The sequence below is a fragment of the Cyprinodon variegatus genome, unplaced genomic scaffold, assembly GCF_000732505.1.
Source record: "Cyprinodon variegatus isolate N-32 unplaced genomic scaffold, C_variegatus-1.0 Scaffold31, whole genome shotgun sequence".
NCBI lineage: Eukaryota > Metazoa > Chordata > Actinopteri > Cyprinodontiformes > Cyprinodontidae > Cyprinodon > Cyprinodon variegatus.
Genome location: NW_015150484.1, coordinates 669789 through 681590, shown reverse-complemented (window position 1 = coordinate 681590; position 11802 = coordinate 669789). Strand labels below are relative to the sequence as shown.

Here is an 11802-nt window from a genome sequence, read left to right as displayed (position 1 = left end):
CGGCCATTTGGAGACGTCGAATTTTTTTTCTTTCCAAGAGGGGTTCCCGCCCGCTCTCTTACAACACAGGAAGGAACTCAATGAACCTTTTTGAGCTGCTGGAAATGTGTCCCCGGCGAAGTGAAAAAGCCGCCCTTAAAGCTAAATAAAGCTACAAATTGTCTACTTTCACCCATTTATGCTTTTAACATGAAGTCTGAAAGAGAGAAAAATGCTAGAAAAGGGCGAATTTAATGAAGTACTGACAGGAAACCTAATGACCTGTCAGGGCAAAGAAATGAAAGCCTTCGATCAAACAGCACCGATAAGCGCAAAAATTGAAGGAAACTAGTTAAAAGAACTACAATAAATGAAATGAATTCACAAATGACTTCAATTATGAGATGACAATTCATTGATCTAATAACTTTCCCACCCATTTTTGGCCTTGTTTGACATTACAAACACAAACTGCATTTTTTAAATTGAACGTGACAGACTAAAAAAGTAAAAAAACAAAACAAAAAAAACAATCCCCTGGACTTTGTTTCTAAGTTTGAAGACGTTTCCAGACATCCCAAGTTCCAAAAACTAATTTCAGGGAGATGCTTACCCCCCCCTCGCCATGGTGTCATCATTCCTCACCATGGCCGGTTCTAGACAGGGGCCAACAGGGGCCAGTGCCCCTGTAGACCATATCCTGGCCCCTGTTATGGCCCCTCTACTGAAGACATAATCCTTAAAGACATTCTAATGATGATATGTGCTGCAACAGACATGGTTACTGATAGGTCCTGTGGATGTGTTTTTTTTTTCTTTACAAATTATTTAAAAACAATAAGGTGATAGCTTCAGTGGTATTGAGATAGGATCCCAGTTTTAATCTGTTAAATGTTTTTTTTCCCCACAACAAATAAAAAAAATGCTTTTTCTTGAGTTCTAATTCAAATTTTATAGAAAAGTGTAGTTTTAACTACTATATATAAAGTCAAAAATATGTAAAATTCCTAAATTATAAATGTATATTGACCTCATGAGAAATATAATTTTTATCCAACCTAATCTAAAATAAATTTTACTTCATGCAGCTATATTAATATATTAATATATTGAATCCCTTGTTTTTTATTTCATGTTTTTCTGTGCCCCTATGAAAACACGCTGCCCCCCTCCTGGCCTCCTGGTACATTTGGTCTAGATCCGCCACTGTTCCTCACCTTCACTAGACGTGGATATACTTTAGTATATTCTGCTGTAAAATTAGTCCTATATTTTCACTTTTTGCTTGAGGATACCTCTGCCGTTTCACAGGATGCACAGCTTTGAGTGGTAACTAGGTGACTGCCAGAGAGTAACCCACAGAAACTTATCAGACTGATCCAATCAGCTCTCTGATCAACCAGTCGCCTGGATTGCTGGATGAACAGAGCATCGCTTTGGATAGATACGCTGCACAGGTTTCACCAGCAACCTCCTCCCCACACCGCTCTCTCTTGTTGTTCCTGCGCAATCGCAGTAGTTCTAATCCGCACATGCTGCACGAATTATTATATTGCCCAATCCCTCTCACTGGCATTAAATAAAACACCACCTTGCAGAGTCTAAAATCCGGGATAATTTATGTGACTCGCCGGCATCAGTGAACAACTATCTATATCAGGGAGACTCCCCGAACTTCCGGGAGACTTGGGATGTCTGTTTCGCTTCCCATCCAGGAAGCTTTTTGCATTAAAATCAATCCATTTTAAATGGAAAAAACTTCCTGGATGGGAAACGAAACGTCTTCAAACTTGGAAAACAAAGTCCAGTGAATTTTTTTTTTTTTACTTTTTTGGAATGACTATGACCTGGATGACTGAGAATCTTCACCAGTATACGTAACAGACCAAAACACAGCAGTGTATCAAAGTTAAACAGTAGAAAGGTCTTTATTGAGGAAGTTTTTTGCACACATAAGGCATTTGTCTTCTTTTGATTCGGTAAATATGTAAAACCTTAAATGAAATAAACATGGATACAATAGTACTGTAGACAGGTGTGTAAGTAGAGTGTTTACAATTTCTTTATTCATTCATAAATGAAGGTAATGGGAGGTTGTGATGGTGCAACAAGCTTAATTATTTCCCAGTAGAGTAACTTACTACTGTAATATGTTCACCCAGGGAGTGCCTGGGGGAAGGAACTGCTCTTGTGGTGGCTGGCATTGGGAAGTTGTTTTTTTTTAAGTGACAGATGCAACTAGAAACTAAAAAGGTTGCACTTTTTCTTTGTCTTACAGCTAAAATTTTGTCAGAGAGACTGGAGAGCATCTATTGATGCAAATTCTTTAGTCTCACTTCTGTTTTCAGCTGGACTAACATTGGTATGCGTGGTATGAACTCATGATGCCTGAAATATATTAACCGACAGTTATTGTACTGCTAAAAGTCTGAAGAGAGAATATACACAAGAATATGCAATTGTGGTATAAGGATACTATATTTATAACATGTTTAACAGCTTTTAGTTTACTTATTTAATCTGCACTACTTTAATGAGTAGGAGCATTATGAGGAAGGGAACAGGTTAAGAGCTCTTTAGTAAACCTTAGGTCTTGATTATTAAATTAAACCTAAACTGGGATCAAATAACATATTGGTTGATTTCAACCTACTTGTAAAGATAACTGGATATATTCAAGTGTAAGAATAAAAGTGGCTAAATTTAAATGCACACTTAACTTTATAATTTTTCATCTGTAAAAAAAAGTAAAAACCATACATTTTCATAATTTTTTGTGTCACCCATGTACCATTTTACTACTAAAATCCATTTAAGTTTAAGGTTGTAATGTAACAGAATGTAGAAACGCTGTATGATGTGAAGATAGGATATGATCCACATTTATTCTGATATTTTCAACATGGTCAGTCTTATATCAGAAACAGTAACCTCCCCCAATGTAGCAAAATTAGCTTTTACTGTGACTAACTGTATGTGCTCTCTTTCACCCTTTCTGACATTAAATATGGTCTCAGAGCTCATCTTTTGCACAGTTTCTTTCCTAGACAGCAACACTTATGGTGTTAGTCTTCTCTTACCTTCTCTAAGAGAAAAAGTATTTCTGCATCAGTGTTTCTCTTCCTTTGGTATGTCTGCTTGTCTACCTGAGCTCCAGTCGGCCTCGGTAGAAGGATACTCACACTGAGCCTGTTTCTGCAGGGGTTTTTACCCTGTTAAGATGTTTGTTTGTTTTTCTCTCCTCTGTCACTGCCTGCTTGCTCCATGTGAGGGATTGCTGCAAAATTAATGACTCGATGCAAATATCTGGTTTTTCTATAAATAAATAAGGGGACTGCTGTCCATCATTTATGTTTTCAAAGACTCTTAGTGCTGCCTGTCACTGCTGTGTTTCGTGAAGCTCTAACTGCGGGTTAAATATGAAATTTTTATAACACCATTGCATTTTAAAGTATGTTATTTATTAATATATCCATCTTACTTTAAACCCACTGGCTACTTTTTATTATGTCAAATAATATATTAAAATAAAAAGCAAAAATATCTGATATACTTGAGAAAACCACCAAAATACTTGACTGCTATCAAATATTTACATGTTTAACACTGAACAGACAGATTAATCAAATGCAAATAGACATAAAAGTAGTGTAATCCTTCCCTCCTTATTTTGCTCTCTGGCCATCAGTTCTGATCTTCCACATCACATATTTGAGGCTGGTTGGGATCATTCTTCAGGAGCCAGTCAGCAAGCCATATCTATTGAGAAGAGCAAAGATGCACAAGCTTACAACCACGTCGGTTTTGCGTATGAAGCTTTGAACACACCGGGCATCAATACTTACACAGGGTTTGGAAGGCTTTTCCTTACAGAGCTCAGTGAGTCCTCGGTGGAGAACTGGAATCACGTTCCTGCTCAGATACTCCTCAGTTTCCTCTATGGTTGAAAGGGGCTCATTTACAGCTGCAGTGAGAAATTGCACTGGGTTCAGCACCTCAAACTCTGTGAGCGACGAGAATTTTGACGGAGCAAACTACATACTGTTTGGAAACATGAATTGAATCTCCCTCACTGCTGTGAGAAATGAGTCGCTGCCATGAAGAGCATTCTGAAGGTCAGAAGTCCCATATTTTGCTCTAAGGCTAAAACATTGGAGATAGATAGGTAAAAATAGATCAAATATTAGATTCAATGAGGGTCAACAGGCATTTTACTAGAACCAGGACAGTTTCGGTACACTGATTTCAGTCAAACTGGTTTACTTTCAGGAGTGTGTGGCCAAATCAAAATCTCTATGAAGTTTGTAAGTAGAAAGAAACGACTCCTTGAGTGATAAGACAAGAAAAGGGACAGTGGTAGTCTTAGTTAAGGATGGTTGCTGATAAATTGCTAATTTCGACATGCTAAGGCTTTTTTTAATCTCCACAAGCTCTTGAATATAATTTGCCTAAAAGTCATTCCGAAGTTACATCCATGGTTTCAAAACATTTCTACTGCATTTTTTCCTTCCACTCAACTTTTGATTAATATGCCTGGATGCAGCATGTGTAATAGTCAAGCCTCTTCCATAAGTATAAAGGGCGAGTCATGACAGAGCATTTTTGTTTCAAAGGTGTTTTTAATCATTATTTAATATTTACCTTATCAAGGCTGCAATTTTAAAAAAGGATATTGTCTAGAGAGCTGTTCTAAACGAAATTTATTTTTGTTTACACTTGTGTATATAAAATGACCAAATAAATCTGTCAAAGACAGATAATCATCAATTGGTAATCATCAATTTTTTTCTGTAATTATGAATTTCACTGAATCAACCAAAAAAAATTGTATTAACCCAGTTTTCTTTAAACATGTAAAATGCACAAAGAGTTGCATTTCAGACTGACCATTCCGGATGAGTTTGTCTGGTTTTGGAGATGTTGTCAGGCCCTATTATGGATTTCCAGTGAGCAATAGCGTTGTCCCGAGCCAGTATCATGGCAACAATGGGGCCAGAGCTCATGAAGGCCGTCAGACTGGGGAAGAAGAAGGTTCCGTACTGGTGTGCATAAAACTCACTGCATTGCTCAGGACTCAGCTGCAGCCTCTTCTTCTACAAAAGGAATAATTCATTATTGTGAGACGATCCAGACGGGTTAAATGACTTTTAGAAAGACAAGATTTTTCACATGGGTACCTCAGATCTGATACTTCAGTTTGTTTGTTTTTTGTTGTTATTCTGATTTAATTAACTTTTTATGTCTGACTTAAAAAAAATGTTTAGCCTGACATAAATTTTGATCAGCGTAAACTGTGCATTATATCAGTATTTTACATCTTGAAGATTAAAGGATCCTGTATGCATTCTGATGGATTTTAATATACCAATAACACGAAGTTCTATTTCATAAAGATCTATAAATATGAAATTATGATTTTCTTACAGTGAGGTAATTATCCGGCAAATTTGGTTTGTCAAAAATAGGCCTTTAAAGCACAACCCTGAATCCATCCATCCATCCATCCATCCATCCATCCATCCATCCATCCATCCATCCATCCATCCATCATGTGTGCACCAGGGTATTTCCCCAAGACAAGCCTAGAAATCCTATAAATTGTTTATAGATATGTTTTTGCATGTAAGGACTGAACAATACCCTTTTTATGTTTTTTTGTCGTTGTTGCAAGAACATGTATCCAAATGTTATACAGCCTAGATACAATGACTAATTCTATAACGTTTATATTGTACATATTTTATAATTTTAGCATAATTTATGATTAAATTAGCCACAACAAATTGTCTGTCCAATGGGGAGTCACTTGCTTTAGGTCAGACGAGCTTACTATTGCCCTCTAGTGGACAAAAGGTTCAACGATCAATGCTCCATAAACGTTAGAAATTCAATTATCTTCAGTACTGAATCACAATCACAAATAAAACAATCAATGTTTTATTTTGCGATACATTGATTATAGTGTAAACAAACCTTAGTGTTTCAATGTTCTACCAACCTGCAGAATAATGAAGCCTGACCTCAGAATAACGTCTTCGATCTCCTCTGATTTCTGAACAGCGTCAGGTTTGATGATAGCCAGCGTTCTTTCAACGTAAATACGTTGCTCTGAAGTTTGGTCCATTTCCCTCTGCTAGCTGGCGCTAAAGTGTGACAACTTTAGCTAAATCCAAACACAAAATAGACGTTTAGTGCGTAGATCCACTCCTAGATTGATTGCAAGTGAATCGATACTATTATTTAAATAGTTATAGATGAAGCAGACAGTGGGGGAAAAAAACGCATCCGCACACGAACCTTGGTTGCTATGATACCAGATAACTACGGCGACTTGCGAAGGACAATTTGTAACTTTTTTAGTTTGTCCTGCAAACCAGTACAAATGCACAATATTTACAATAGTGAATTACATCACAGTGGGAAAAAGAAGGGAAAAAGAAAAAAAGAAAGTCCTAGGGAAAAAAAACGTCATATAATTAAGGGTACATTTCCAGGACAGTCATCATTTGCAGAACTATTTCAGTTAGGGCCAGGTTATCTTAATTATCTTTATTCTTTACAAGAATAAACTCGGGAGAATGAAGCCAAAGAGATAAAAATAAATTCATATTACAAAAATAAAGTATACAGGTCCTTCTCAAAATATTAACAGTGCCACAGGTTGATTGCCTCCATGCTACGCCGCATTGAAGCAGTCATTTCTGCAAAAGGATTCCTGACCAAGTATTGATTGCATAACTGTACATAATTATTTGAAGGTTGACTTTTTTTTTGTATTAAGAACACTTTTCTTTTATTGGTTGGATGAAATATGCTAATTTTGAGAGATAGGAATTTTGGGTTTTCATGAGCTGAATGCCAAAATCATCCATGTTAAGACAATAAAAGACCTGAAATATTTCAGTTAGTGTGCAATGAATCTAAAATATATGAATGTTCAAGTTTTATTGTTACATTATGGAAAATAATTAGCTTTATCACAATATGCTAATATTTTTCAAAGGGCCTGTATGCTGAGATTTAAGTCCGTCTGATAATGTTTAGCTGAGTCTGACAGCACATTTGCCAAATTCAACATGGCAGACACATTGACTCATTCACAGCATAGGCAGACCCCGCCCAGTGACTGGTCTACACATTAAATGTTGAACTCTTTAAGTAAAACTTTGAGAGTTAAATTTAACACCAATCCAAGTGCATTTGGTGCAACTCTAGATTTGTGTTAACTCTATATAGTGTTTCTTACTCCAGTTGTAATAACACCAAGTCAATTTACTTTGACATGTTTAACACCATGTACCGGTATATTATCTCTATGGGTGTAACACTAAGGGAGCGGGAGATCGACAGGCGGATTGGTGCAGCGTCTGCCGTGAAGCGGGCGCTGTACCGGTCCGTCGTGGTGAAGAGAGCTGAGTCATAAAGCAAAGCTCTCAATTTACTGGTCGATCTATGTTCCTACCCTCATCTCTGGCCATGAACTCTGGGTCATGACCGAAAGAAAGAGATCGCGGATACAAGCGGCGGAAATGGGTTTCCTCCGTAGGGTGGCTGGGCTCTCCCTTAGAGATAGGGTGAGAAGCTCGGTCATCCGGGAGGGACTCGGAGTAGAGCCGCTGCTCCTCCACGTCGAGAAGAGCCAGTTGAGGTGGCTCGGGCATCTGTCTAGGATGCCTCCTGGACGCCTCCCTGGTGAGGTGTTCCGGGCACGTCCCACCCCGGGGAAGACCCAGGACACGCTGGAGAGACTGTTTCTCGGCTGGCCTGGGAACGCCTTGGGGTTCCTCCTGAAGAGCTGGAAGAAGTGGCTGGGGAGAGGGAAGTCTGGGCCTCACTTCTTAAGCTGCTGCCCCCGCGACCCGACCCCGGATAAGCGGAGGAAGATGGATGGATGGGTGTAACACTAGTGCCCTCCCTCACACATTTCAGTCCAGAGTAATAAACACATAGGGTTCTGAAAGGGGTAAGGAGCAATTATGGGAATTTAAAGTAACCCCAATTGAAATAATGTAGTGAATCAGGTTATGATTTACACCTCAATGTTACATTCTCTTCAAAACTGCACTTCATTTCTTGGCCTATTTTTAAAGTCACTTTAAAAGCTGAATCTTTGGTTCAAAATGCTGGAATTTTCTAATTTTGTCTATAAAAACATTGATGCCTCAAGAGGTCAGGTAAAATCATCTAACCCAACACCGATTTTTTTATGATTTTGACAAATTTTCTACTTTATGGTTATCGGGTATAAAAGTTTCAGACACAGGAGTCAATGACTTCTTTTATCTCTTTATTGAAAACAGAACTGCTTATGCATCTGCAATGGTGACTTCAACCTCTACGCCTGGTTCGATGCTGATGGAGGTGATCTGCTTGACAATTTCAGACGGACTGTGCAGGTCTATCAGGCGCTTGTGGATCCTCATCTGGAAGCGATCCCAGGTTTTGGACCCCTCACCGCAGGGAGTCTTCCTGGTGGTGATGCGCAGAGTCTAGAGGTGGACCAAAGGTGCAAATGAGCTTTCAGATATAAACCAAAAGGAATTTCAGAGTTTATATGAATCTGTCAAAAACTAGAGAAGGAGAAGCATATTTAAAAGAAAACTCTGTACCTTGGTTGGCATGCGGACTGGTCCCTTCACCTTCAGGCTCTTCTCCTTGGCACCACGGATCAAATCAGCACAGACTAAAAAAAATAAACCCAAAATGATTTAACATCCAAAGTACAACTAATACATTGTGTTAACTTCATCCCACAGCTCAGAATAGCGTATTTGGTCACCACAGTTAATGACTGATAAAATTTTTTATCCTCATTGCTTCAGTTTCTTTCACACACCCGATTAAATGGGAGATCGGTTACCTTTCTCCAGGGATTTGACGTTGCGGCTGGTGAGGGTGATACGGATGCGATGGATAGCAACCTCAGTCTCAGCAGGTGCCTTGCCAGAGTCCTTAAAGGCCTGCAGTAGAAGAAAACCCAAACATCTTCATTCGCAGAAGCAGCTGCTCTAATGCAACCTTAAATGTTCAGATTGCATCTTTATTAATATGTGCACATGATTAATTATACTAAGGTAAACAAACAAAGTATACATCTCTATTTTCACAGTCGCTCTCATAAAACGAAGATATATCAAACCAGTTGCTATTAGGGCGAAAACTAGTTTAAAATCTCATCTCAACTTGAAGTAAACAAAAACTTGCCACATCTAAAACAATCTCACCTGTGTTCACTGAGACTTAAAAGATTGGATCATATCAGAGCTATTCAACGGGTTTAACAGACGATAAGATCACTTGTTAAGCAGCATTTTTAAGTTATTCAGCGAGAAATGTAATCATTAGATGGTGAATAAATGCATAATAACCCGTTTAATCTTGAAAATGATAGTTTTTTTTTATGTCAGGGTAAACTTTTTGTTTAAATGTTAGGATTGGCTAAATAGAGCAAAAATTATAATGTTAGCGAAGATTCTCAGTCATCCAGGTCATAGTCACAAACCATCCCCCTTTTTTCCCCCAGGATAAAGACGTTTCACTTCCATCCAGAAAGCTTTCTTAGTTCAAAATGTCTGGAGTGGTGTCGATCTCCAGGCTTCATAGAATTGCTCAAGAAAAGCCTTGTTGTGGCTTAGAACAGAGGTCTTCAACGTTTTGCAGGCCAAGGACCCCAAAACTGATTTCTCCCTGGGAGTATTTCTGATTCTGACTCCTGGTTGATGGGACAGGTGGTGTGAATGAAACTGTGCCCAGCTTGAAAGAGCTCCTGTATGCATTGATAAGTGAAAGACATATTCTACCTACTTTAGCTGTTTACTACAGTGTGTTGAATTCATGTTAATGTGGATTTGAAGACAATCTAATTAGTGGAAAGATTTGCTGGGGGGAATATTAAAAAAAGGTCTAGTTAAGCAAAATTTTCGCGACCCCCATGCAGTACCTCCATGGGCCCCCTAGGGGTAGCGGACCCCCTGTTGAAGACCTGCGGCTTAGAAACTGATCAGAAGCAGGTCCACCACTTGTATTTGGGAAGTTATTAGGGTCGTTATTGGCATGGCTTACCTTAAGCATCGGACCGACTTTTACATACATCAGAGCGATGTTATGACCACCTACGGTGGCCGGAGTGACTCAAAACTTCACTCAGATAAGCACCTGTGCGATGTTTTGCATTTACCAGAAACATCGCCCTGGGTAAGCCAGGCCAACATCGACCGTAACGACTCCCCACCGCAAGGAATGGACCTGCTTCGGTTTTTTGTTTTAAAGTACAGTCGGCGAAAAAGTCTTCCTGCTGAAGACTTTTACAAAAGTGAGCAGCAAATCAAACTATAGCAATTTCAAACTCAATTTATACGTTATAAATCAATATAATGAAATAAAATATACCATTTTTGTGATTCCCGACCGACTTATTCGGAAGAAATTTCAGCGAACAGCGGTGAGTCAGGAGGAGATGCTACCAACGTGGATAGCTCCACAGGAAAAAAGGACGAGGCTAGGCCTGCTGCCTTTTTATCATCTCCTCATCCGGGTCACTGCCGCTGCTTCTTCTTCTTCTTCTTTGGTTGCGTCGCTTGTTTAACACCAAACAGCGACATCTCGTGGCCTTCTTATGGTTTGCCTGTTCAACTAAATGGCGAACAAATCCTTGAATTATACTCTATGTATATATGACATAAGAAGTCTCAATATGATAAAGTAAATTCGTAACTTTTCAAAGTGACGTTTTGCATCTTTATTCGGCTTTGTTATAGATCGCAGTTTCTCATCAGTACCCAAAGAGAGCAGTAAAGAAAGAAAACATACACAATGAGACATCAAAATAATTTTTCACAGAAAAAGTAAATTGGGCTTGGTTTTATTAAAGAAGGAAACAATTTAGACCACCTTAAAGATATCAGGTAAAGTGTATAAACAGCACCAGAAGGTCATTTATCAGCATAGGTGCAGTGTAAATTTAAAAGCATATTGGCTGTGCAACTTTATCTTTTTAAAACTCTACTCTCACCAGATTTGCATCTCATTTTGTTGATTCAGGAATTTCCAAAGGTTCAATTGAGCTTATTTATACAGCGCCAATTAACATTTTATTTTAAAGCACTCTCAGATTACAACCAATGTTACAAATATTTAGTGTATTCACTCATTTTTTAAAAATCCTTGCGTTGTTTGAATCAGTGGAGGGAATGTTATATTAATGTTTGAGTTATTTATTCGTCCAAATGTATTTCTACAGTTAAGAAAATTATACAATAAAAGAAAATCTTGAAAGTTTGAGCCCGTGTTATGTTGTTCTAATGTTTACCACTAGTTCAGAAACATATTTGTGTATCCCATTGGAGTCACTAGATTAATGTTAAAGTAAGATATATCTAGCAAAAATCCAACCATCAGCTTTTAAGGTAAACATGAATTTCCTTTTTTATCGGTTAGTCAGTAGGTTTCCTTCTGGAGTAAAGCACGCGGTCATGTTTTATATTTGCTGTTATAATTAACATAACTGACAGTAAGTGAAAGCTGTATGAGGCCTTTAAAGGAAGTTGAACAGGGAGAATGGTAATCATTAGATGGTCAGTATATGTATAATATCCCATTTAATGTTGAAAACGCTTGCGTCTTTTTATGTCAGCGTTTATTTTTTGTTTAAATTTTAGGGTTGGCTAAATAGAGCAAAATTATAATAATGGTGAAGATTCTCAGTCATCCAGGTCAGAGCCAAAATAAGTTTAAAAAAAAAAAATTCAACTTTTTTTCCCCAAGTTTGAAGGCGTTTTGCTTCCATCCAGAAAGCTTTTCTGTTCAAAATGTCTTTAGTTTGGA

The 11802-nt window shown here is 38.1% G+C and overlaps 2 protein-coding genes across 2 annotated transcripts; both read right to left on the bottom strand.

Moving 5' to 3' along the window:
• Positions 1–1911: 1911 nt before the first annotated feature.
• Positions 1912–6274, bottom strand: LOC107101640 (nucleoside diphosphate kinase homolog 5-like). Its single transcript, XM_015400630.1, has 5 exons — positions 5978–6274; positions 4867–5072; positions 4022–4122; positions 3825–3943; positions 1912–3738 (listed from the first exon to the last, which is right to left on the bottom strand). The coding sequence occupies exons 1-5, from the start codon at positions 6101–6103 to the stop codon at positions 3664–3666; spliced, it is 627 nt and encodes a 208-aa protein (XP_015256116.1). The 5' UTR covers positions 6104–6274; the 3' UTR covers positions 1912–3663.
• Positions 6275–8251: 1977 nt separating this feature from the next.
• LOC107101562 (40S ribosomal protein S20) lies at positions 8252–10497 on the bottom strand. The gene is made up of 4 exons (XM_015400520.1): positions 10369–10497; positions 8840–8939; positions 8589–8662; positions 8252–8468 (listed from the first exon to the last, which is right to left on the bottom strand). Exons 1-4 carry the CDS (start codon positions 10369–10371, stop codon positions 8286–8288), a joined length of 360 nt encoding a protein of 119 aa, XP_015256006.1. The 5' UTR covers positions 10372–10497; the 3' UTR covers positions 8252–8285.
• Positions 10498–11802: the final 1305 nt, after the last annotated feature.

Excerpts from the sequence above, each read along its gene's own strand:
- LOC107101562 (XM_015400520.1), bottom strand. Across the intron at positions 8,663-8,839 it reads CGTCAAATCCCTGGAGAAAG|TCTGTGCTGATTTGATCCGT; the intron begins GTAACCGATCTC and ends TATTTTTTTTAG. Across the intron at positions 8,469-8,588 it reads CAGTCCGCATGCCAACCAAG|ACTCTGCGCATCACCACCAG; the intron begins GTACAGAGTTTT and ends GTCCACCTCTAG.
- LOC107101640 (XM_015400630.1), bottom strand. The coding sequence starts at position 6,103 with ATGGACCAAACTTCAGAGCAACGTATTTACGTTGAAAGAACGCTGGCT. Across the intron at positions 5,073-5,977 it reads CAGGCTTCATTATTCTGCAG|AAGAAGAGGCTGCAGCTGAG; the intron begins GTTGGTAGAACA and ends TTCCTTTTGTAG. Across the intron at positions 3,944-4,021 it reads TCAATTCATGTTTCCAAACA|CTGTAAATGAGCCCCTTTCA; the intron begins GTATGTAGTTTG and ends TTCTCACTGCAG.